The following is a 26,571-nucleotide window of genomic DNA, read 5'->3' on the forward strand; positions in this document are numbered from 1 at the left end:
GACAATTAAGAAAAAAATAATTTGGATTTTTATGCTATTTCAACGCCACCAGTTGTGAATTTTCGAATTATCATCTGAAGTGTTCTTTTAGATGCACAAATAAAAAAGCTTAAGCAAAAATGTTAATCAACCCTTTTTTATTCTAATTAATTCAAAAACTATGAATTATACATATTGCACTCTCTGTGAAGTTAGAGCAATAAAATTATTTGCAAAATGAATTCTTAAAATTTTCTACACACCTTAGTATTATGTGATTGGCCTTTCATATGGATTTCCATTGGAAAATCTTGGTTGAAAGATGCTTGGTGGTAGGAGACACTTTTGTGAGTCAATTTCCCAACGGATGAGTGGATTTATGGGGTGTTAAGCAAAGAGCAATTTGTATGAAACGTGGAAAAGAGCTTCTCTCTTGACGACCCTAAAATTTTCAAGTAGAAGCTCGATTCCTTTCGCGATTGCTCTGAGATTTTCACGGAGAGCTGGGAGAAACTCTTACTACACAATGGATCAACTTGTCAATTTTCACGACAATTTAGGGCCAGAGTCGTTAGAGCTAAGATTTATACTGGATCTTGTCTGTGAGAATTTTGCCCAACCGCCACAATAACAGGATTTTCCATGGAATTAGCCTCTATTGTTGATGGGCGCGATTTGTGAGTGGACAAAAACAGCCAACTGCTGCACTATATACATCGACCCTCTTCTTGTCATTTTCTTCGGTGAATCCTGTTGCCCATAAACAATTGTCGCGCCATCACTAAAAAAGGAAGCTCAAGTAGTCTTTGTTTCTATTCCATGAAATTCACAATATTCCTTTAGTCCACAAATTACTTCTGTTTTTTTTTTTGCGTCTTCCTCCATGATTCTTCACGGTTCTTTTTCTTGGGTAATTTCTCCTCAATCTTCATGCTTGGCCAAGATCTTTCCCTCTTCCAATTTTAATCCGCATTTTCATTTTATGGCATCTCTTTTGCGTAGCGCGAAACTTTTGGGTCATGCTTCTACAATATTCAGAGCATATGCTGTGTCTTCACAACTTTTCCTTATGTTTTACCTAAGAACGAAACTTTCCATGTGGTTAGCACTTTGGGGGAGGTAAAAAAGCTCCAGAAAAGCAAGTGGTTGGTTTTTCTAAAATTAAGGAATTTATTTTTAGACTGAAGGAGACACGGGCGTCACATCTTGTGCATAAGTTAGCTGAAATTCTTTACAATCTCAGCTTTTGTGGTCCGAGGTAAAATCCGACCTCGTCAGATCAGGCCCAAATTTTGGTTCTACACGTTTTGACACTTGTAGATCACGAATATCATAATATGCCCTAAACATTGATATTCGTGTTTGACCGGTACCGTCTGTCGTATAACCACTTGTAAAGAGAGAACCAAGAGATATATCAACGCTTTTGAAGTATCTCAGCAACCTTAACCTTATCTGGGCTTACCACTGGTTAATTTATTGAAAACTCTCCCCAAAATAAAACTTCTAAGAGAAGTCGTATTTCGCTAAAAATATTCCAATGATCTTATAGATCGAGGACTTACTGAATATGCATAGGACGTGAATATTGTCTTGTTCATCCCTTAGAGAATATCGGCAAATCTCATCTGTGTTGATACCTATTCCTTGGGAGCCAAGAGCACAGTGTACGGTAAGCAGGCCAACTAGCGTTCTTAATTGGTGTATTGTTGAGATTTAAATTCTCTTATCTCCCTTTGTCGTCTGGTTCCAGGATTATCTTAATACTCCGAAGACCTGGTCATTCAGCCACTCATTGACTGCTTTCCTGTTGACAAGGTCCTTGATGCGGCTCCCAGAATAGCCGCAAATAGGCATTGGACCAATGAATGGTTGTCTAAGCTTCCTGATACACTCATCCACGCATCACTTTTCTTATGCCTAACGATGTTTTGAAAGTTCAAATTCAACTTTTCAAATCAAATCAAAAAGTTTTAAAAAAGTTCAATTTTAAATCTACAATTCATAGCATCAAAATAGGATTTGCCAGTTGTATGTATTATTATTATTCAAATTATTTAGACTATTTTTAAATATGTATTTCAATTAAAATTTTTCTCACATAAAATAGAATTTAAAAAAAAATAAAATATTTTTTCATAAGTCATTTTGTTTAAAAAAGGATTACTTAAATAATTTAAAGTGCTTACTTTTAATAATTCTAACATTATTAATAAAAATTGGTCACAATTTTTAACACAAATTCACAGAATACAAATTTATAAATTATTTCACAACACTTATATAAACGTGGAAAAGAAAATCAATGCTTCCCGCGAAACTGCCATCTTTGCCATTATGCCGCAAAGTCAGTGGTGTCATTCGAATCTGGAGGAGAAAGAATTTATCAGCAGGAAGATATTTCGATTTCATTCCAGAGGTTATAGTGACCCAATAGCTTCTTCATAACTAAAGCTTCCTACTCTGAAAAAATGTTTTGTCAAATTAACAAGACAAGTTTGTAAAAAGGATGTTCTTCCATACAGAATATAGAAAAGTTTTGTCAACTCGGCAGACAACTGGATCTTGTTAAAAATTTGTCAAAAGGGTGTTTTTCCATATTAAATGCAAAAAAAAGTTTTGTGAAATTGGTAAGTAACATCCTTTTGACAAAATTTCAACAAAATCCATTTGTTCGTTTAATAAGAAATTTTTTTATAGTAGCAATAATTCTAATAAGATGCTCAAAATACAACTAAAATATTGTATGCATATTTTTAACTTATTTCATACGATTTTTATTTTCTTATTGCATGTGTATTTACGGCTCTTTTATCCTAATTTTTCTAATCTTTTTGACTGAAATAAGTTTTAAATTTTATTGAAAGTATTTTCTTTATCTAGTAGAATATAGAAAACCTGTCAGGGCGCTAAAGAATATTATTTTCTGTATATTTTTCTGGGTAGTTCTCGACAGTTCCGTGATATTCAAGAAAGTTTTGGCCCTATCCGACCTCTGCAGGACTTTCATGGATAGCTTTTCGAAATCTGGCAATTGTTTACTGGCTTATTAAGTTATTTTATACTGTCTTGAATCAACTACAATCCCTCTTCAGAAGTGCTTAACGTAAACTTTGATTAATCACTTTTTACTAATTGATCTAAAAACCCCTATCCTGTCTGTTGAAATGATTGAAGTTTTTGTACGTATTTTTATATAGTTAAAGAGAAGGTCTTCTGTGATATTTACACTGACTTTCAAAAATCTCAAAGATTTCTAATTAGAAAATACTTTAAGAAAAATTACTGCTCTATAAATTTGCTAAAGTCCAACTTCCATTTATTTAAATAAATACTTTTTTAGAGTCCATTTTTAAAAAGAAAGACTCAGATAAGAGTGAGGTTCTTTACTCCTGGGTCGCCTGTATACAGAATCTCAGCTATCATAAGCTTATCTGGGCTTATCACTGTTTTTTTTTTTGGCTTTACTTCGGTTGGTTTGGGAACAGCTGCCAATTGCGACAATTTTCCTCCCTGTGATCTCCTGTAATTTTGTAGCAAGTGGAGTCTCTGTATTTAATTGAAAATTTCATAGAGTTAGCGTTTTTCCTTTAGTCGAGTCAATGGCAGAAACTTACGCCATCGAAATAATTTTCAAGATGAAATGCCCCAACTCTGTCCATGCAATTTATTCGCCAATTAATTTATTGTATCTTTGGCATATTGCGCACAATCTAAAACTTTGTCATTATTTAAACACGGCTTGGTTAGTTTCAAATTTTAGACAAATATTTGATGGGATACTTCGTGAAATAAAATCATATTAGACCTTTCGTGACAAAACTACATTTGCGCGCTCTGTTACGAATTTAATAAATGATGGCGATATTCTTCAAACTGATCAGAGTTGATGCATTGTCTGCTGATGCAGATGAGTAATAGATTTTGATGATATCAAGTTCGATATACAATGCAAAAGATAAAAGAGGATACAAATACTATTTTTAAATATAGATTGTAAGATGAATAAATATTTATAAACTGAATATTGTACCGAAGTACATTACATGTGTATCAAAATATGTAAAAAAATGTTTCAAGGCATTATGCCTAATGCCCAACGTACAATAACTTTTGTTTGTAAACATGTTTTCAAAATTTTCCATGAGAATGAGCGAGATGACTAGATCTAGATCTCACTCACTCTCATTAAAATGTCAAAAACATGTTTACTAAACAAAAGTTATTGTGCGCTGGCCATAATGCACAATAACTTTTGTTTGTAAACATGTTTTCAAAATTTTGTGTGAGAGTGAGAGAGATGGCTAGATTTAGATCTCACTCGCTCTCATTGAAATGTCAAAAACATGTTTACTAAACAAAAGTTATTGTGTGTTGGGCTTTATACCCAGCGTATAATAATTGTTGTTTATAAATATGTTTTCAAAATTGCCAATGAGAGTGAGAGATGACTAGATCTAGATCTCACTCACTCTCATATTTATTAAACAAAAGTTATTGTGCATTGGACAATATTAATGGTTGAGAACAGCTTATCTCTTTAAGGACGAATGTAAAAAATCTCAACCACCATAAATTTATCTGGGCTTATCACTGGTTTTAGTTGAAGTTCTTTACAATTTCAGCTTTATACTTTTAGACATTCATTGATCAAGGACATGACACCCACTATAAATCAATTTTCGTGATCGTTTCCTCCCTCTCCCGTTTTCTTATGATTTTTTTTGTTTTTAATAAAAGCGATTAAAACACTTTATGCTTAGCCTTGAAGATTTCATACCACTTTTATTTATTTTTTGTTATCTCAAGGATGTTAAATTTATTCCTTTGTGGAGTTAAGTTTACTGTACCTCTATTAGATAGTTTTAACTTTAAACATATCTTTTGACAAAAAATCTGGTAAATTGGGAATCTCCACATTTGCGAAGATATAGTTTTCCATAGCCAGCTAGCTACCCACGACTTTAACTCACTTTTTTATTTTATTTAAAATTTAAAGAATAAAAAAATATTTCTGCTTGGTCTTATCTCTTATGATGTGTACACATTAGAAGCAAATTTCGTCACAAATTGCCTTTTTTAAAAAATTCTGACATTTCTGTCTACAAGGATAGGGGAAATTTTCTTTAAAAAGCCATTTTTTAAAGAAATTTCTGATAGTGTGTAGAAGCCATTAGAATATTACTGAATATTTTAACAGTAAATCTACAAAATCTGCCTGGTATATCTCCATCAACTCTGAAACACTCCACACCAGACGGTCAATTAATTGAGTTCAAGGAGATGGACATTTCGGAGCACTTGAGACTGGGATTTATTTCAAAGTTCACCACTTCATGGTTAGTTCCCATGGTACTTAACATTTTCAGATGGGGTGGATTCCCCCAAAAAGCTCCAAAGTAAATATTTGAGAAAGTGTGTGCATGTGTGTATGTGAGTTAAAATTTTCAAATGTAATCCACATACGAAAAACTCCTCTGTCGCTATTGATCTTGAAGCGAAGAGAGCGTGGTGGGCAGTGGTGGATTGTAAAGTTGTGCTGGAGTCCTCCTCCTTCGAACACATCGAGATAAGGCATAACAGGTCACATAAATTTTGTGTTTTATTATCATAGATTAGCAAGTTAGACGGTGAGCTGTTGGGGTGAACCAAAGCAGAATTGGTAACCATTCTAAGGCATTCGCCTCCTTCAGAGATTTTTCGCCAAAGATGAACCGGAATTTTGCCCAACCAGCATCTGTGTATAAAATTCCGCAAAATATTTAATAAGTTTCAGCAATAAATATGTTGACTTTATATGTTTGAGCACCCTTCGCATTATAATGTAAATCGTTTCCAAGGGGTCTCTTTACGCTCAAGAATTTCATTTAGATTGAAGGAAACACCGTTGAAAGCGTTGAAAGGAATACTTTTCTCTTGTCCAGGGAAATTCCCTTCCGGTTTCCGGGGTGAGGTATGGGTACGTCTTTTTCGAAATAAGTTGCTAGGAATATGGTTGACCTGGATAGCACACCCTCGTGAATTTTGCACAAAAAGACAGTGGGAGATTTCCATTACAAGAAAATATTTTGCCAAAGATATTGAAAGAGGTCGGTGTAACAAAATCTATGAAATTGAGGAGGACTGAAACCTCGAAAGAGCCATTATTTTCAGTATTTAATGGCACTTTTGCATCGTATGCAAATTGCCAAGTCATTTTCTATCCTTTCTGCCAATTTTATCATCTTTGTTGCAGTAGAAAATCTACCTCGAAAGCACATAAATTCACTCATTGACTCTTTCGTGGAATTTTATGAGTGGTTCTTGCTGACTTGCTTCTTGCAATAGCGCGATCTTGTATAAATTCCACGTAAAGGACTGATTTAACAGCTCCAGGATATGCAAGGAAGCCACCGAATAAATCCTTATGAGATCACTCATAGAATGAAGTACAAGTGTTTGAATGTTTTAAAGCTTTAACTGAGAAAAGTATCAGGATGCTTGTCACTCTCGTTTAGAGTGGCTCTAGGCGAGAGATAGACCCATAAAATCTCTATTTGTATGGTTGATGTGGCGGGCGTGTGATGTGTTAAAAATGTTAAGTGACTTTTGACTCGATTAGCGTATTAATGTGACAATTTTATTATTTACTTCAAAATATTGTTATTGATCTAGCAAAAATGTGCGAAAATATTAATAAAATCGAAAGTAGACATCAAATGTCTCACTTTTCGTCTCAAACCTATACTATATACATATATACTTGTATTTTACTCTGTTCACTTCATACGACTGATTAGGCATCAATCAGACTCTTGATAACTTCTTGACACCTCGGAGTGCGCCAAAAGATAACACCCATAGTATCATCATCTAGAGCTGGCTATTGATGATCCGAGATTTGGGGGCGCAGTTGAGGCCTCAGATGGCATCTCAAACACAAAATGAAATGGTCATTAAATTAACGCATAATCGTTCATAATTCATTTGGGATATAATAAAATTTTTTACTATCAATAAAATGATACTAAAAATATCGTAAAATAATCATTATGCAATAACAATAATGATATTATTCATCGTCAACAAACCATCACACATGTAAGGCGAAAATTGTCACTTTGTGCGACTCTTGGGGAATTGTTTATTATTCGCTCTTCATCAGCTCATTCGGCTGTTAATATGGCTCTCTTGGCGTGCTCCAAAAGGTGATCTTCCGTGTCTGAATTATCCGATTTGTAGTCCATTTTGGGTCATCTTAGAAATTGCTTATAACTTTTTCTTACTCGTATTTTTTTGACAAGCTCCCATCCGATATCAAGGTGTTCTCGCTACTCTGAAATTGTTTAGTTAGAATATTAAGTTTTTCAAGTAAATTTATACAGATGTTGGATTCTGTAAGTTACCCAACCCAGAAAAATACTTGCGAAGAATTAAAAAAAAAGGTTTCGGCAACATAAGACCCGTAAACGACTCAATTCATTACCAAAAGAATCCAACATGCATATTACGAGCCTTTTCATTTGTGATTGGTATAGTAAAAAGAGAAAAATTATCTCGACTGCCATCTCTGCTTAAAGACACAATTTATTTAACAGTCGTTTTTCAGGCACTTCATTTTCGCGAAAATATTTTCCAAGGTATTTTGAAGAGCGACTATTTACAATTTAGTCAATAATAAATTTTTTTAACTATATTAGGTACTACACCTTTATGTGTTTCGTTAGATAAATAGAATAGAAAAGCTAGCTAAAGCGTTTTTAACATGATGTAATTGATAAGTATGTTCTGCTCTTAGGCGGTGGGATATCTGCTTCTACGCCGCAGTGTTATGAGTTTGAATTATTTGAATATTATTGCCTAGTGCAAAATATTGAAGTGTCTGAATTAGAGATGGTAAAATTTCAGAAATTTCACAGCAGTCGCCACCTATTTTAGGCGGAAATTAATGAAATTTCTTGAAATTTACCAACTCTAGTCTGAATAGACATTTTTCATGAAACATTGTAAACTGAACTATAACTTAATAAAACTTAATAGAACTTATAAAATAACTTTTATTTATTAAAAATGTTTTTGACATTTCAATGAGAGTGAGTGAGATCTAGATCAAGTCACTCTCTCACTCTTATAGAAAATTTTGATATCATGTTTACAAACAAATGTATTGTGCATTGGATATTAAAAATTAAAAACATACACTTTACTTGGCAAAACCTATACGAAAGTAATATGTTTATGACGCCTTTAACATCATTCAATACAATTAATTAAAGCCATAAATAATAATTTTCATGCTTGTGGTTTAACATATAAAATACGTATCTAGACAAAATGCATTAATAAATAATTATACAAAATCAAATAATGTATGTCTTTTTTAAGTCACAAAATTTATTTTATTTTTTATATCCTATAGAGTTTGTTTATTATCTTGCTTTAAATGTAAACATGACCTCAATGTACCTTGCAAGGCATCTTATTTTTCAGCAAAAAGAATCAGAAGGTGATAAATAACATCAGTGTGATCATCATTTGCTTCTTTAATCTGCGTTGCTTTCGGGAAAAACCTTCGAAAACGATGTTTCGTGAATGGTAGAGCAATTAAAAGCGAGGAAATGTTTGATCAGAAAGATGCAAATGTGGATCTCCCGCGAGATGTGATACTATATTGCAATTTAGCAGCTCCATTAAAAATCATCAATTGTGTGTCTTAATTGCATATCTTCGATATCTTTATTTGCTCCTAATTGACCCATGAGTTGAAGAGGGCATCCTCAACCATATTTCACAGAGAAATTGAAAAAAGTAAAAAATGATAAAATAACGCGTTAAAGTAATTCGCCATATGCAAAAGATATTTGCCAAAAAACACACGCTAGATGTGTTGGAGGCCTTATAGAAAAGATAACAGTGAGGAAAAATATGCAAAAGAGACCAAGCCAACTTGTGGGGAAACAATGGAAAAAGCTCCTATTTGATGACGATGAGATTGGATAAATAAAGCACGTATAGTACAACAACCCCTTTCGGGGGTATAATGCCAAAAACATAAAGAGTATTAAAATATTATAAGAGTTGCAGGAGAGATAAGAAAATGCACGATGGCAACATTAAGGCAATGGCAGAAAATTGTCACGCAACTAAATTATTTTCAGTTATTTATGATCTTGATACACACAAAGTCAACCGCGAGGCACTTTTTTGTCCTACAAGAGAAGCCATCGTCTACGATTGCATGTTTTTCGATGGTGTATCTCTCTTGTCACATATTTTATGTATTAACTTTTGTGTCTCAAGCCAGAAGAAGGTCAGCTATTAATGCTCAATTTATGCTCTCACCCGCTGATTATCGATTAGACACTAGTAATTTGCGATATCACATGAGCTTTTTGTGGCTCTATGATAGGGATTGAAGTTCAAGAACCTTCAAAAGCAATGTTAACCTGACTAACTTGGGGAAATTTGCCGTCTAATTGTAGTGAATTTGTTGGAGGGAATCTCCGTTCGAGCACAACAACACGATGTGTGAAGCTTTCAAGCCAGTTTAAATCAAAAACTTTACTCGTCTCCAGAGCTTTCGACTGCTCCATGTCGAAATATTAAGGAAGGAAAATTCTCGGAGTACTCTCTATCTCGTAAGTTTGAGGACTCGGTCATTAGTTTACGAGGTATTGCGATTAGTTTACATTGAAATCTAAGTAACGAAGATCTAAATTTGAATATTTATTTTTTCATAAAACTTTGCAATAAAGTTTTTTTTTATTGAGATCGAGACTGTTTTGAAAAATTATAAAAGAGAACTAGGTTTTACCAGGAAGTCTAAAAGTAAGAAAATTTTTGGAAATTTGGTTTTGTTTTTTTTTTTTATTAAAATTGTGTTATTAGTCATCTACACATTCGGAATAATTTTCGTCAAAAATTGCAGTTTGTACAGAATTTTGAAGTTTATACTTTCAGTGCATCTTCAAAAAAACCAATTTTTGACGGAAATTGCACCCAATGTGTTAGGTATTTAGTCTTTACTCATTGTGAGAATTATATATTCGTCAGAATAAAAGATTGTTTTTATTTGTAAATTTGCATAGAAATCGCTTCAAAGTATTAAATTTTGATGAAAATTTCTAACAACATTTAAAGACCATTTAGTCATAAATATAATGCTAAAAAATATATAGTTATTAAGAAAATTAATTTGATCCCTTTGATCCAGCACAAAATAAAATTTGTACGGTATAATAAAAACTAAAAACTTCAATAAAAATTTAAACCTTAGCACAAATTAGTCTAATTAAATTATCATTTAGGGGAGGGAAAGGAAAATGAGCAACTATATTTCTTCTATATCAAAACTCACTTGATTATGAATTATTGCTTTGAAATGAATAATTTAAGTACTGATATGACTTAACTAAATGTAATTTTCTACTGACCTGAAAGACATAGCTAAAAATTAGTATCTTTTACCTTTTCCATTACTTATTCTATGTATATAATTTGTATAATTACATGAAAGATCTCAATATTGTAAACAGATGTGTCCTGAATTCTTTTACATCATAACGAAATCACCTTTTATTTAAATATTTATTGAAGTATCCATTTATTTAAATTTTCTACTTTCTAAGTATTATATAACAGAAGCACTTTGCGTGCAGAATTTCTTATAGTGTTCAAATTCTTAAAAAAAGCAGCAATTTGTCACATAAATACGGACATATCCTTGAAGTTGAAGATTTTTTGTTGTTAAAATACGCGGAAAGGGTTGTGTTTGAGGTCTTGTACAAAGTGGTAAATTCATGGCCATAGCAAACTCCTCGCTAGTGCATTTTTTATGTTTGCTCAACAGTCAATAAAGCATTTTTTGTCGAGTTGTTTAAAAACCCTAAAATATCAATAAAATATACAAGAGATGACCTTAGTTCTGTTGTAAAAAGGGGTAAGTCATACAAGGTGCAACCCTTGGATTTTGGGCGGGTGGACGTGGCTTTAGATTTTTCAGACCTGTTTGGGCTCTTCCATGGACAAAGTTTTTGAGGGTACCTCAGCAGACTCTATTGAGCCTTCGATCTGTGGTGTGCGAATCAATTTGTAGGGTAGTAGCTTGTGGTTTTTTTCTCTGGAATTTCTCAATTAATTTTTGACGGGGCGATTAAAGTTTGCGTGAAAATTTTTAATCAACAAGTGAAAGTGTCATGAATAAATTAAGTGGTTTTGGAAACAACTAAAAAATCAATTGTGAATTGCGTTCAATTAAGAGTGGAATTAATGGTTTTGAAGATGCTTTAAAATTGAGTGTACATGTGATTTAGAGCTCTCAAGCTTACTAAGACGTTGAGGGTGATTTCATGAGGAGGAAATAAAATTTGATGGAACCCAAGAGACGAACAAAAAATTGGATCAAGAAACAAATCGATGGGTAACAAAAATCTCTTTGAAACTTTTTCTTATTGGGAGCAGTGGCTGTTCTCCAAGCCAGGAAATTTCTTTTAATTAAAGATACTTTGGTGAGTTTTGCTTACCATGGAATATTTTTCCACATATTGCTAGATGGTGGGAGGAAAATGTAATTTTAAGTTTTCCCATTCATTCCCATGAAAGTTCCCTTCATTGTCTCGGTCTTCAAAAGAAAAAAAAAAGAAATATATTGAAGAAAGCACATCGTGCGTATTTGGGTAATTTCTGGGGGTGCATGGGCCTCAAGGAAAAAAAGAAAACTTTTCACTGTATGCCTCTTCTGAATAACAAATTCTTAGACAACCCATTCCATTTTTTCCATCCCCAAAATATTTCCATGTATATTGGACATTTGTGTTGCTGTTGAATCAGCATACATTTGGCTCCACACAACTTTCGAGTCTCCACATCCATACAGAAGCAAGACAATTTTTTTTGAACAATTTGCCAAAAGAAGGAAAAATTTGCTTTTCTTCCACATAACTGCATATTTTTCAAGCAAGAGATGATTTTTCTCATCCAAACATATCTAATAATATTCGCTTTTTAAACCCACCTATGTGCTCCCCATCCTCACCTGTCTAAGAATGTACTTGAAAACATGAAGATATATTTATGATGTGGTGTCGAAGTTTTACATTATTTTTGAGCAACAATATTCCAATGGCGTTCGGGGAGCTTCGATGGATTGAAAGTGTGAGAAAAGCAATATTCTCAACAGTGTCTTCTGAATACAAATAGAAAATTATACATCTACTGTTTGCTGCTCCAAAAAGTAAGAAAAAAATCAAAATATTAATATTCGATAGATTTCTTGCGAGAAATTTTATGGAACTTCTTCGCACCTTTTTGTCTCTTTCGCCCAAAAGATCTCCTCACTAGAATATGCAAATCTTTTCACTAAATTCTCTTCTACTGTGTGAGAATTCTACGTCTCTCGACAAAAAAAAAGATTCTCCAACGCGCGAATATGATTAGGAGTGCTGGTGAAATCTTGTGCCCATTTGGAAAATTTTCCCTCTTTCAATCGATTTCGTACCAAGTCTTTTCTCTTTACATAAAATTGAGAGAACAAATTCTCACTCCTCACCCTTATGCTACAAGTCTTTCGTCGCCCGCCAAATCTCACCACGCACCGATAGAAAAAATCATCAAATGGCTATTATTGCCGAGATAAAGGGAAGATATTAAAATTTCTGCGAATATAACTGTTGATTGGAACGAATGGAACCATCATAATGACAGGGTTAACAATTGTTACGACAATTGTTTAAGAATGTTGTTAAAATAATAGCGATTTAAAAAGATGTTGTAGGCCCGTTCGCTGTAGTCTTCAGGCTAGAGAATTGGGCCAAATTTGAAAGGTTCAAAATTTTAAATAACAAAGCAATTGTGAGTCTTCCTAATATTTGCTAGATCACTTTAGTGAAAACTTTACAAATAATATTTCGTTTTGTATGCGATAACAGTTAAACGAAATGGATAAATCTGCGGTCTGAAGGCCGTACAATATAGTGGCACTAAATAATAGACGATATGTACCAATATTGAGACAGTTTTTAGTACCTTTTTTTTTAATATGCCTCTTTATAATCAGGTCTCAGGCCCTAAGCCTATCATGACCGAAAACCCACACGAATAATCAGCTGTTACTAACTCATAGTCAATTACAATTAGGGTAAGGGCTCATAATTTTGACCAGTCTGCTTATAAGCATCGATGTTCCAAGTTTGAAGTGCGATATTTTCGATACTAATTGACTTTTTATGTTACTCTCTTTTCAGAAGGGTTGTTTAGAAACTTGGCAAGGGTTTACTGTCTTTGTTTTTACTAAAATTAGTCTTAATACGTTTGAAAATGAATTGATATGTAGAGGTGAATTTTACTCTTATTTTGGGCAACTTGGTTATTAATTTTTACAACTTGGCTGTAAGTTTGGACAGCTAATCCGCCTCAACAGGATGCCCATTGTTCATTGTTTCATGATTGTTTCATGAACCAATCTTACTAAGTCCTTTTCCTGTTCATTTAAAGGAAACGTAGAATGTCACAAGAAGCCCAGAAACTTTCCATATTATTCATTAAAGTGAGTTGACTTCGGTACTCCAAGTACGTGCGGATTCGCTCATTCCCTGGCCTTTCCGGAAGCCTTTCAAGGCATTTCTAGCTACATCTCTTTCGTAGAGATGATGCTCCTTTGTTTCTCCAGACATTTGTCCAACCTAGTCATCACAAAAGCTAAAACTTCACGAAATTTCGTGAGAAAAACACCTGTCCAAAATAAGAAGTGTCACCTCACTGGTGAATGTCTTAAAAAATTCCCATTTTTCACACGAAAAATCTAATTCACAAGGCAAATCTCACTTCAGGTCAAATTTACAAATCACTACTAACGTGAATGAACACAATATTCAATGAATATTCAATAATATAACTCAAAAAAAGCGAAGAAACATTGTTAGTGCTTCACCACAGCTAAATAAGACTGAAGTAAACACGAAGTTCTGTCATATTTCTCGTAAGCAATTGCTCACACTGATTTTTCAACAAAGCAATTTCAACTCAAATCATATTCAAAATTTAACGTATTTAGTTTTAAAATCTTCCAAAAAGAACAAATATATAGATAGAATTCATTATTCATCAAATATTAGAATAAAAATCCATCATTTTAATCAATTTATTTTTAGTGTCCAATTTTATCCTTAAAGTGTCCAAAATAAGAAACTGGACAAAATTATAAGCTTTTACCCTATACCAAAATGCAAACCATTAGGAGAAGAAGGAGAGAGTAACCTCGAAATGTAAGTCAAAATCCATTTTGACTTTGTAACGCACAGAAACTATGTGATTTTTCTTAAATTTTTTAGTAAATAGGAAAAACCAGCGCGGGGCAACCATCTATCAGATGGACCTCTAATATTAAAAAAAAACAGCTACTTGTTATTTATAAATAAGTCGCTTATTAAAACTGGCGTTAAAAACTTAGGTAATTTAAATTTAATAAATGGCACAGAATTTACTAATTCCAATTCGTGAGGAGCTTTTTACACTTATTATCGTCAAATTGAACATGCATTAAATTTTGATTTGTAATTTTATATAATCTTAAATAGTTTTACATACAGTTGATCGCTTTGAAATCAAGCAATAAATTTCAATGAAACAGACTATAAGAAAATTTCAGATTTTTTTTTATAATCATGTGAAAATAAACTAGTGGAGCAAAGCAATTTATTTCACATTTTCCAAAGAAGTTAGGATTTTAACGGAATTTTCCAAAGACTTAATGAACCCGAGTTCATTCGACAAAGAATAGTCAGATTTCTTTTTATATATTATATTTATTGTAAATTATTATTTCTTTTTCACCTAACTGTTTTATTCTTTTTTTCTTTAGCATTAGTTGTGATATTTATCTATCCAAATATTTAACAGAATAATTTATCAATATTTTCTAATTTTTCTTATATACTAAACTTGCTCAATGATAAATTTTAATAATTTCATTAGTGTTTTTCATCATATATAATATTAAATGTATAAAATTACAAAGGATTCATGTGTCATATAAAACGTATACACATCCTCTTCTACAAATTAATTTCTCTGCATTTACTGATTTACCTACAGAGCTTTCGGAACGTCATTTGCTATGCTTGTGCATAAGTTTTCTGTTAAAAATGTAAATAAATAACAATTTGAAGCAGGATTGTCCAACACGCAATGACTTTTGTTTAGTAAATATATTTTCGAAATAATTTTGTTTATGAGAGTGAGCGGGATGGCTAGATTTAGATCTCTTTCTCACTTATTGAAATGCTAAAACCATGTTTACAAAACAAAGTCGTTGTTCGTTGGACATTAAAAGACTAAAAACATTTTTATTCAATGTCAAGATTTAAATGTCTACTTGAATTTGTCAACAATGCTAATGCAATTTTGTTTAGTCAAAGAAAAATGTAAACAATGTTATCCATCTCTGCCATTCTTGCCTTATTTCCGCAGCTGTCAATGCTGCGACTAAGTTGAGGTGACAAAATGTGATTTTAAGTTGGAAATTTTGAGGTAGTCATCAGAAGTGCATTATATCGAAGGTGTCTCAACTACTCAACAGAAAAGTGATTGACCTCTAAGGAAGCGTCTGGTACAGATAAGAGTTGTGAAGAAGAGACTCTCGGAAGCGTCATTCATTAATCACGAGCTGTTGATGGCGTTTAGAAGGGATGCTGCCATATCAAAAAAAAATCAACCATCTTGAGCTGGGAAGGTGAAAAGGAATAAACCTGCTTGGGAAACCATGCTGTGCGCAAACATAGGAACTAAGAGAGACAGAGACAGAAAAATTCAAACAATTATGGCTGCTCAATGGGTTTCCTCTAGATTTTTTGTGCATCCCTTTAAAATTACTTTAAGAGGGTGGGTCAATTTGCTTGTATTTAATAAATTTTCCTGCTGACGAAGAATTGTTTGCAGAGAATTTAAAATTTAATTTTTCATACATCAGCAATTTTCCCAATTTTTGCGCACCTCGTTAGCACTTTTGGCACCCAATAGACAGGAAGAGGACACGCAGAACATTTTTGGCCAGAAAAAAGTGCATAAGTCATGCCTTAATGACGTGTTCTTTGTTGGCGAAATTGCAAGTTATGTGCTTGAGCCTACGTGACGAAATTGCTGATCACAGCCAGAGAACATATCACATCGTACACATTAATAAGTTATGAGGAGAGTTACAAAACTCAACAGCGTTCCTCCTGAGAAACACACATTGGGCAAAAGAAGCATTTTTGATGACTTACGAAAATTTCGGGGTAAAATGATTGAAATCTTGAGCAGTAGAATGGAACATTCTAATGGAATTTATGAAAAAAGGTGAATGTAAAGGGAAGAATAAGATAGTTAGAAAAACACAATTTAATATGAAAAAAAACAATCGAATAATAATTATTTAATAATCCAACAAAGGACTAACTCTAAAAACGAAATAAACGTCGATTATATTGGCTTTTGTTATTAGATTTCTTTAAAATTTATTTTATTATTTGCATATCTTTCTAAATTTATTTTTATAATGTCAAATTATACTGAAAAATTTTAAAAATATAATAATAAATTTTGTAAAGGTGCTCCGTTTTTTTATTTGTTTATTATTTATTTATTGGTAAGCTACAAGAATTGTAAAGCTTATCGCTACAGAATTTGTGATTTAAGTTAACTAAAATAAACAAATCCTTTCCACACTTTCCTATTGCAAAGAAAATCTTTACAAGTTAATATTTAAACGCTCTGCATACCAAAATTACTAAAAGACTTGCTTGACTATTATTTTAGAATTTGTCATATATCATGAATACAGCTTTAAACAAGACAAAAATGTTAAACAAACTATCAAGAGGAATTCACTAGACTTCAAATTAAACCTTCTGCTAGTTTTACCATAATAAAATCAATTTGCCAAGATATTCGAACAAGTGGAGGAAAATGTTTTTTTTTTTATAATATCCAATTTACTTGAGCATAATACTTAGTTAATTGGCTAATCCCTAAATAGCGCTACAATCCAAAAAAAATCTCCATAAATTCTTTATCCAATTTTATTTCAGTGGGTCAAGTGGTAGAGCAGTCGCTCTATTATACAAGTGTCCCGGATTCGAATCCCCTTTAGGTCGCCAGGAATTTTTCTGGCGTTAATGGTGTTCGGATTACATCTAGTGAGCTTCACTGCACTTGATTTCACGGGCATGGGACTGACAACCTCATCCCGTACAAGAAAAAATAATAATGCATGTCTAGAAATCCCCTTGCGGGAAGGCCTTGTTCCTTCATGGAATGTTGTGCTAGCATGCTAGCATTATTATTATTATTAAAAATCTTATATCTCCCTATTATTCTCTATCCTTTCTGTATCGAATGGCTATGCTACCTTGGAAACTGGTTCTTACAGGTGAATTGCCTCTGTAAGTCCAGTCAGAGTTGCACCGATCGTTGCGCAGATCGGCGGTATTCCACAGAAGTTCCGGTCATTTCCAAAATTCGTTTCCGCTTCCGCCGCAGTCTATAACAATAACGCTTAGATTTCGAAAAAGCCTATCTAAAAGTCTATTTATTCTTTTAATATAGTTTGGTGAAGGAATATTAGTATAAGCATACGATATCACTACACAAAATTTACATTTTTTTAGCTTTATAAAGTGTCTTATTCGAATAATAACATTTTTTTTAGATTCAATATTTTAAAATCTGAACTTTACTCAAACTTTCATGAAAAATTAAAAAGGCAATTCGCAATACAGTAGAGGAAAGCTTTCTGGCTTCGCACTAAGTCTCTCTTCAAACACTTCATATTTTTTCCACATTCTTCTAATGAAACTGATCTGTATGGCAATATTTTTTAATAGCTAGTATTAAGTCACACATCATCATCATTATTTTCAACCGCTTATCCTTATTGGAGTCGCGGGCTTAAGACATCTAGGTTAGCAACCCACGCCTGCCGATCCTCCACCACTTCAGGAAGGTGTTCACGTTCAATCCCAAGGTGCTTCAAGGAAAGATTCCGAATTTGATTCAGCCATCTTGACCTAGGTCTGCCCCGAGGTCGACGCCTCTTCAGTATGGCGTGCATAGCTTTTCTGGGGAAGCAGTCTAAGTCACACATTTCCTGACAAAAATTAGGTCAAAATTCATTACAGGAAAATGGGAAGAAATATAAAGTGTTCAAAGTCAGAGTGTGTGCGATGTTTAAAAGCTTTTCCCTACTTCTTTTTATAAAATATATCAGTATATAAAGGTTTTCAAATACATTGAAATTTTCATGAGAATTTCACCGAAACTTTAAGAGCCAGATCCATAAATGTTTGAGGTCATTCTCCAGCTGTGGAAAATAATATAAGAACAGTTGAGAAAATGTCTAGAAATAGAGCTTTAATGGTGAAAATCACGTGAAAATTGTCGCATAGCATGAATCCCATGGGCGGTCTGTGTGACTTTAATCTCATCGCGTCAAAGACTAAAATGTACTAAGGGGTCATACCCCAAGCAAAGGCGCACCGAAATTGCAATATCTGTGCGATAATCGTTGCAATTATACGCAATGGTCGAGCATGAATGTTTATGGCAATTGTTGAGTATATTATTAAAAATGATCACGTAATATCTTGGACTCTCCTTGGTAATTTTCTGCAGTTACTGTGAGCCCCTTCTCTTTGGAGGTCAAATCTCGGGCTTGGTGGATGCATTTTTTTATTAGATTCAAGGGGGTGTATTTCAATCCAATTTCGATGATTGTCCTGAACCCTCCGGAAAATGCTTATAGTCCGTTCTGATCGATTTATTTTTATTGGTGTGTAAAATAGTGGTTGTAGTGTGGGAAAACGAATGTTTATTGCATGTTTATTTTCCTGTAGCACACTTTACTTTTTTCCATGTGCTTTTGCTCTATATCGAGTCCGATTAAAGTGAATGCAGTTCTTGATGGGAAAAGGAATAAGACAAAGGCCAGAAGAAGAAAATGAAAGAGTAGAGAAAAAAAATATCTCAATGTTTATTGTTATGTGGTGCAATATTAAATATTTTGTAAAAGTTGCTTTATAAATCAACAGAACAATTTACGGAATTGCATTAATATCTTGTCAACAATTCATTTCACCATCAACATTCCTAATTAAAATTTGCAGCACCACAGTGTCGGAGCATTTATGTTGTCTCTTCTTTTTCAACTTGGAGTTCTGGTGAAGGAGAGCCTTTTTTTTATCTTTGCCAATGCAAATGAGCCATATTTGTGCTTTCAATTGTGCAATTAGTTAGATAAAATTCTCATAATATTCCGCACTGGGCGCCAGATTCCATGCGCCATCCGAAAGCCAGTGATGGAGGGAAATTTCTTGCTTTCAAAGTCTTCTCTATGTTACCGACAGAAAGCTCTTCTTCAGGGAGACAAGAGATGGCACTATGTGTTCTATTTCCTACTGGAATCTCCCTTAGAGCACCCTTCGAACTTCCCCTTATTCAGAAATTCCCTATTGGATTGTCTTCAGATTTCACTTTTGCAATCATCCAAGAAAGTTCTTTCTGTAAATCTACTTGCTCACTGATTCCAAAAATCTTGCGGTTGCAGAATGACTTTTCAGAAATTATTCCAACATTTAATGCGCCGAAAATTAAATTAAATTTTCTGTTTTATCAAAATTCATTAAATTTTGTGCTGAGTGGCATCATATCATTATTTTCGTCCCTAATTATCACTCTTTATTTATATATTCTAATAATAAATGAGAGGGCATACAAGAATCTCGTTCGAGTCGTAAAACTTTTACGACTTTTTAATGGATATACTTGCCGCGACTTTTTTCTTTATACTTATTTGTGTTGTTTCCATAATTTACAAAGTCACTCAAGTCCATAAGTATTGGTGAATAAACATTCACTTTGCGGATGGCATGAGAGGCTGAAAAAATAGATCCAAATGAATTGAAATTCAATTCAATGAAATGCCCACTTGTGAGGCTGGGTGTTGCTAATGGAGCTTTCGAAGGCACATTAAATTTTGTGCTTTTTGCGTAAAATGTTACAGAGAAATTTATTGCATTAATTTTTTCCTTGTAGTGTATTTTAATGAAAGAGTAATTCCTAAAGGTCAATGGGAACTTTTTTTATAAAATTACAACTTTTCATTAAATTGGGGAAATGGCTTATAAATAACCCTTATAGTATTAATAAATTTTAAAATCTTAAAATCTGTTTTATTAAGTTCTCTTCAGTGAATCTATCAGTGTATCTATAGTTTTGAGTAGAAATATAAACATAATGATATTAGCACAGGGCATAAATTAGTGAAAGCTCAATATTTCTGATCTAATTTGAAAAAGAAATATGTTTAGGCTTTTGTGGGATTCAATTCAAATTACCGTACAACTCCAGAGTAGTGTAAATACTTAGAAAAATTATTAAAAAAAAACTTTACCAATGCATAATTTTTATATTAGCCTTTTACACAATTTTTAATGAGTAAAGCAACAATTATACAGACTTATACAATATGTGAAAGATGATTTCCACCGTTTGCCTTTGGAGGTTTGTCACCAACGCTAAGACGGCGGTGGTCATAATACACAGAAAAAAATATTTTGTAAAATTGTTCTTAAATGTTTGTGAAATCCTATGGAGGACTTACGAAAACCTCTTGAATCATATAACCCACAAACAAGTTCGTAAAATTTTGTAATTTTTTCACAAACATTGTTCGTAATGAGTCATTTCCATTGAGAAAATTTTCAGACTTTTGTAATTCCCAATTCACATGAAAGCTCGCAAAAAGCCCAGTTTTGAATACGAACATCTCGTTGACATTTGCTTGTTTTGATTTAGCTTCTGGGTAAAAATGCATGAAAACAACCGAAACCTTCATAAAAGCACTGCTAAAGGATATCTTTAAGCGTTTGGTGCGCAAATTGAAGCAATGAAAGTGATAATGAGGGGTAATTGAAACCATTACCACTTTAAAACAGCAACTTTAGCGTTTTCCGGCAAACTTCTAATACTTTGCCAGCCTTTACCGTAAATCACAGATCTGGGTATACTGTATCCCCAATCAGGGACATTTTTTCACTGCACGTACTATTTTCAGCTTCAGAGAACCCAAATTTCCTTGAAATTCCTCTAAAAACACCTTCACTGTGAAATGAAAACAAGTTTTTTTTATGGAAATTCGCTCAGCCGACAACTTATTGGAATGCAAGTGTCAGAAGAAAACTCAATGGATGGCGCTATTCCCAATAGGAACAGTCTAGAAAACTGTTCCCAATTTTTATTTTTAAGCTTTTATGCGAAAAAGTTCAACCAAATTGAACTTTTTCTCATAAAAGCACCTTTTTTTTCATATGAAGTTGAAAATTTTCTGAGAAATTTGTTGAAAAATTCCTCAATGGAAATGGCCCATAAAATGATCATTTGACGAGCATTTTTTGCACTTTTACAAACATTTGTTCGTAAATGTTCGTAAACACACACAAAAAAATGTTCGTAAAATTTTGTCATTTGTTAGTATTTGTTCGTAAATTTTTTCCAAAAAAAAATTTACGAACATTTTATTGTGTGTTTACGAACAAATGTTTGTAAAAGCACAAAAAATGTTCGTCAAATGATCATTTTAAGAACAATATTTGTGAAAAAAGTACAAAATTTTACGAACATTTTTTTGTGGGTTATACGATTCACAAGCATTTCGTAAGTCTGCCATAGGATTTCACAAACGTTTACGAACAACTTTACAAAATATTTTTTTTCTATGCAGAGGGAAAAGCGGTTACCGTGTCTACTGTTGCGCTTTTAAACCGTTTGTCGAGGAACAAATGTCTTTCTATCTACTTAGAAAACTGCAGTTATGTAATTTTTCTTTAGTTTATAAATTTAATGAAAAGATTGAAAATCTTTCAACTTACCTATACACTCAGAAAAAGGCAGTTCTAACTTTGTATGGGACTTGCAAAAATACAGCTCTTGTCTGTAAGAATATTTTAAGAGCCGAATCAACCTAAACATGTCGTGCTTTGAATCAAGAGCTATTTTCTAAAACAGATTAACTAAGTAAGAGCTGCCGAGTCTTAAGGGAGAGAGAGAGAGAGTACCGTCTCTCTAGAAAATTTTCAGTATGGCTTCCCAGTGCTGTCAAATGGCAAACAAAATAATTCACAGTGCAATTAATTCGCAAAGTTGTGATTGTTTTCGCGAGTTTTTTCAATGAAATTATAGTGAAAATTGTGGGGAGATGCCCCTACAATTAGTAAAGTGTCTTGTGGTTCAAAAAAATGCAGTGCCGACAAGGATTATGTGAAAATTAGATGAAATACGCTCAAAAGAAAATAGAAACAAATTTTTCTGAAAAATAAAACATTCTGGCTCATAAGCTCACTCGAGTATCTGGAGTGTTGTGCAACAGTGATTTTTTAGTTTGAAAACTTATAATAGTGAAATATTTAAAAAATATTTCTGAGGTGGTTCCTGTATAAAAAAATTGTAAACATGTCGGACGTCTCACTCGGCGATGGTCGGACGGTAAAATATCTTCCCAAATGTGAGTCTTCAATCACACAAAAATTGATAAATTTCTCTCAGAATTTAGAAGAAAATTATGGAATGTCTCAAATTATGTATTCTAAAGTGTATACGGTGATTGTTCATTAAAAAAAACTGAAATTAAATTGTGTTTTTTAATTGTGAGTCTACGTCAATTTTCTTGCGACACAGCAGAGAAAATTTGATACTAGTATCAAAGCTCATTATGCTTTGATTCAAGACGCGCTTAGTACTTAAAGTACGCTCAGAGTTTATTTTTGGCATTTTTGTAAATTCAAAGACTGTGAGTTCTTGAGCCAAAGCATAATTCTCAAATACACGCTTTGTTTCAAGTAAAATAGTCTTTAACCCAAGAAATAAATGCCCGTTCTTGTTTCAAGAGCTAATTTAAGAGCCGTTTCCACAGAGCTCTTTTCTGAGTGTATATCTTTCACATATTAGAGCTTTTATAAAAAAAAGTTTGAAGTTTAATTTTAACCATGTTATCGGTACATAAAAGTTATTGGAAGAAATTAAAATTTTTGTTGTAATTATGCTTTTCTGACCTTTATATATATATATATATATATATATATATATATATATATATATAATTTTAATAAAAATAAAATTTTACATTTAACATTAAATCATAATAAATGGTAATAAAAATTTACATAAAATTAACAGATTTCTCTTTTCAGTTTCAGGTGTGTAATCCCGAATAATTATGAATATCGGTAAGTGTAATGTCTTTTTGAAAAGCTTACTACATGTACACTGCAAGTGTATAAGCATTAAATGCAAAACCATTCGATAAGGATCACCCTTTCTTGTGTCCTTGTGAAGAAGTCTCTCGAGCCGGGAATTGTTGTTGCGAAGTGTGAATAATGTGACAATACAAACCCACTATATTATAAGCAATTTAACGCCCAATGAATTGATATAGCTATAATAATAATCGTAAGATGAAAAAAGGAGCATGATGTCTTAAAAAGAAATAGAGGAAAAAAGTTGTCGGATCTGCAGGAAAAGTCATCTTGCCAAGCACTTCTCTCACTCGTTCTCTGTTGCGCCCAAATGATGAGAAATCATCCAGGAGAGACACGACGAGCCCAAAATGGGCGTGGATTATGTGAATATCTCAAGTAAATGCATTTTATGTTGCCATAAAACCTAATGTGTATGACTGAAATGGCGATAATGTCATAATGAAGAAGGTGAGAGCTTTAAGAGTGTGCATTAAGTTTTAGCCAAGCTTTGCTGTTGGCCAGAGTGAGATGTTAGTTTTTGCAGTGTTGGAACAGGACAAATAATTTTGGTTGTCGGTGTGTGCAGTTTGTTAGAGTGAGAGCATAGAATAAGTGATTTTTCCTGTGTATAGATGTTGAGTGAGATAGCAATATAATTGGTGTAAAAATTTGATGCGGAAAAGTTCAGATGATCGAATGAGTAAGTGAAATGGCCGAATGAATTGTTTGATGTGTGCGAAGAGAAAGAAATCTGGCTACTTGTTTACAATTATAGCTATTTGTATGGCAACACTATCAACTAGAAAGAGATAAAATCAAGTGTTATGCCCTTTTGCGCCATGAATATCACATTGCATCGTGCAGTATATCTGTGAGGAGTATAGATAAATTGCCTGGAAAATGTGTTGGAGGGAGATATGAGATGTTCAGGTATTTAAAGATTTTTTTTGCTAATCTTGAAAAAGAAAGTGGATGCCCTGAACGGTGAGTCCTTCTGGCCAATTGAGGATAATTTTGTAGCTGGAGTTCCTCATTGTTAGGCACATTAACCCAATACAATGCAGCCTTCAACTTTCATTATTAGATGTGAGATTTATTGGGTCATTCTGCTCATCAGACACGCGGACAATTGGCGTGAATTGACAATGCTAAATGCAAATGGTGCATCAATCACACGGGTAAATTGCAGCAAGTGCAACGCGATCCATTATGTCAATTGCGAAAGTTAAAGTGAGAAAGGGAAACTAAAAGCTTTTGTGTTTCTCAGTCTCTCTCCGTTGCAAAAGTTTAAATAGCGCTTTCGCACCCTCTTCAGGATTACAGTAAAATTTCTCCCAATTATGCGTTTCGATAGCACGCGTTCTACAAGGGGGGCCAGGTTATCGCCTATATCGATGCCGGAAAAACAGGCCCCTTTTGAGTAAAAATGCATGGCGTGAAATGTATGCTAGAGCGAGATAGTTGGAATTCGATTCTCAACCATGAAAATCAAACAGTACTCGTTTGGAAGAGTTTGCCATAACGTCAGACAAGAGCAGATATCATATCTTGGGTTCGGGTGAAGGAAGGAAAAAAAAGTTCAGTTGCTCGGCGTGCGCTGAAGTGAGAACGACAGAGGCCAGAAACGCGCGGTGCTTTAAGCGAAATCGTGCAGCTTTTGTATTGTGTCATAAACGAACTACTTCTCATAACGTAAACAGCTTCGGACTAATACGATCGAAACAGAGTTGTTTCAACCATCCAAATCGCCTCGTTTGCAAAGCCACTGTTGCATCGTTCATTTTTATATTTATTGACCCGGTATTATATATATTTTCTTATTTTGGGAAAAAGTCTCAAGAGACATTCCAAAGCACATTTTCCGCTATGCAGACATTTTGACGACATTAATAAAATTTATGTGAGTGTATTTAGACAATTTCCGTGTTAGAATTTGCGAAAGAATTTGTGATTTTTTTCTGTGTTGGAAAAGAAAGTGCTGAGTGAGGTGTGATCACTGCAAAAAGGAATCACCACGTGCTTCGAAGGCAATAAAAAATGTTGAGGGTTGTTAAAGTCATATTGCTTTATTATGGATAAATTTAATGGCCAGTTGAGTACAATTGCGACACTGGGAGTGTTTGAAAAAAAAATCTGTGAGATCGACTGGCTAATGAATCTGTGGACAATGTTTGATACTGAACACTGAAGTCTCCGATCCCCCCTAAAAAATAGCCTCTGGAATTTGCAGTCTGACTGTATAAATGAAATATGCACTTGAGACAACACCCGAAGAAATCACAGTAAAGTTTTATGACGTATTCCAGTCATAAAATTAATTTCTTTTATTGTCATCAACTCTGACACATGATACGCTAAGTCATTTGAGAATTGTGCTGCAGAAGCAAGACTTACAAAATCACTCAAAAAAGCTCAAAAGCAACAAATCTTCGGGGGTGCATGAGAATAGAGGAGACCCCCAGAGAGATACGGAAGAAGAAAGTGTTGAAGAAGTCTATTGAAGGAGAGATACCATTGAGAAATCATCAGCATATTGCTTGATGACCCAATAAAATTTTTTACTGGTGTTTACATTGTGGATACAAGTCGTAAAGTGGCAAGAGTTTCTAGATATACTCACACCAATATTTACAAGCACGGTTGAGAAAATTGTTTGCCACACAAATCGGACTTAAGTATAGTGAATCTGTTAGCCAAGAATCACAAGAAAATTAACTGGTGAGCTTTCAGCGCCTCGTGGAATATTGTGGACTTTGCGTTGAATCCTCGAAGAACTTTCCCCGAGATTTCATATAAACAAGTGACTGTTGTGAAAAAGATTTGAACGAAGGAGTGAGTAAAATTCAAATTTGTTTATCCATTAACACACTAACTCATTAACACCAAGAACTCAAGCCAATTTCGAATGGCAATTTATTTAGGAAATTTCTTGATCTACTAGTAACCATCCTGCGCCCACTAGAAAAAAAAGCGGAGAGGTTCAGAGACAGTAGTTCCCCTTTTAATTTTACGTGTTAAAGTTAATGAGAAGAGGCAGGTTGCGAAGAGGAGTACTAATTCAACTAATAAAATAGTATGTGAGATGTCAAAATTCCTATTTGATAGTATGCTACCAAAGTACTCACAGTTCCAGTCACTTATAAGTTCCCAAATTTCATCGCAAACACCAACTGTCTCACAGACGCCCAACTCCGAAGGTAGCCCACTAACAAGCTCCGAAGGAAGCCCCAGCTCCCCGCCAACAAGTAAAATGTACCCCTATGTCTCCAATCATCCATCGTCCCACACAAGTCTATCTGGTATGCCAGGATTCTCGGGTCTAGATGACAAATCGTGCAGGTGAGTGACC

General features: G+C 33.6%; 1 protein-coding gene across 7 annotated transcripts in view; it reads left to right on the forward strand.

Annotated features, from left to right (window-relative positions):
- Window positions 1-26,571, forward strand: part of LOC129799803 (homeobox protein abdominal-A-like) — a 167,212-nt gene that overhangs the window by 97,858 nt on the left and 42,783 nt on the right. For 3 of the 7 annotated variants that reach the window (XM_055844028.1, XM_055844029.1, XM_055844030.1), the window contains exons 3-4: window positions 23,175-26,054; window positions 26,404-26,561. In XM_055844028.1, coding sequence (XP_055700003.1) covers window positions 26,473-26,561 — 89 coding nt within the window. In that variant the 5' untranslated portion in view covers window positions 23,175-26,054; window positions 26,404-26,472. Of the gene's footprint in view, window positions 1-23,174; window positions 26,562-26,571 lie in introns of those variants that run through there. The other 4 variants (XM_055844025.1, XM_055844023.1, XM_055844026.1 and 1 more) reach the window with 2 other exon arrangements.

This window comes from Phlebotomus papatasi, chromosome 1 (assembly GCF_024763615.1).
Source record: "Phlebotomus papatasi isolate M1 chromosome 1, Ppap_2.1, whole genome shotgun sequence".
NCBI classification, from domain to species: Eukaryota; Metazoa; Arthropoda; class Insecta; order Diptera; family Psychodidae; genus Phlebotomus; species Phlebotomus papatasi.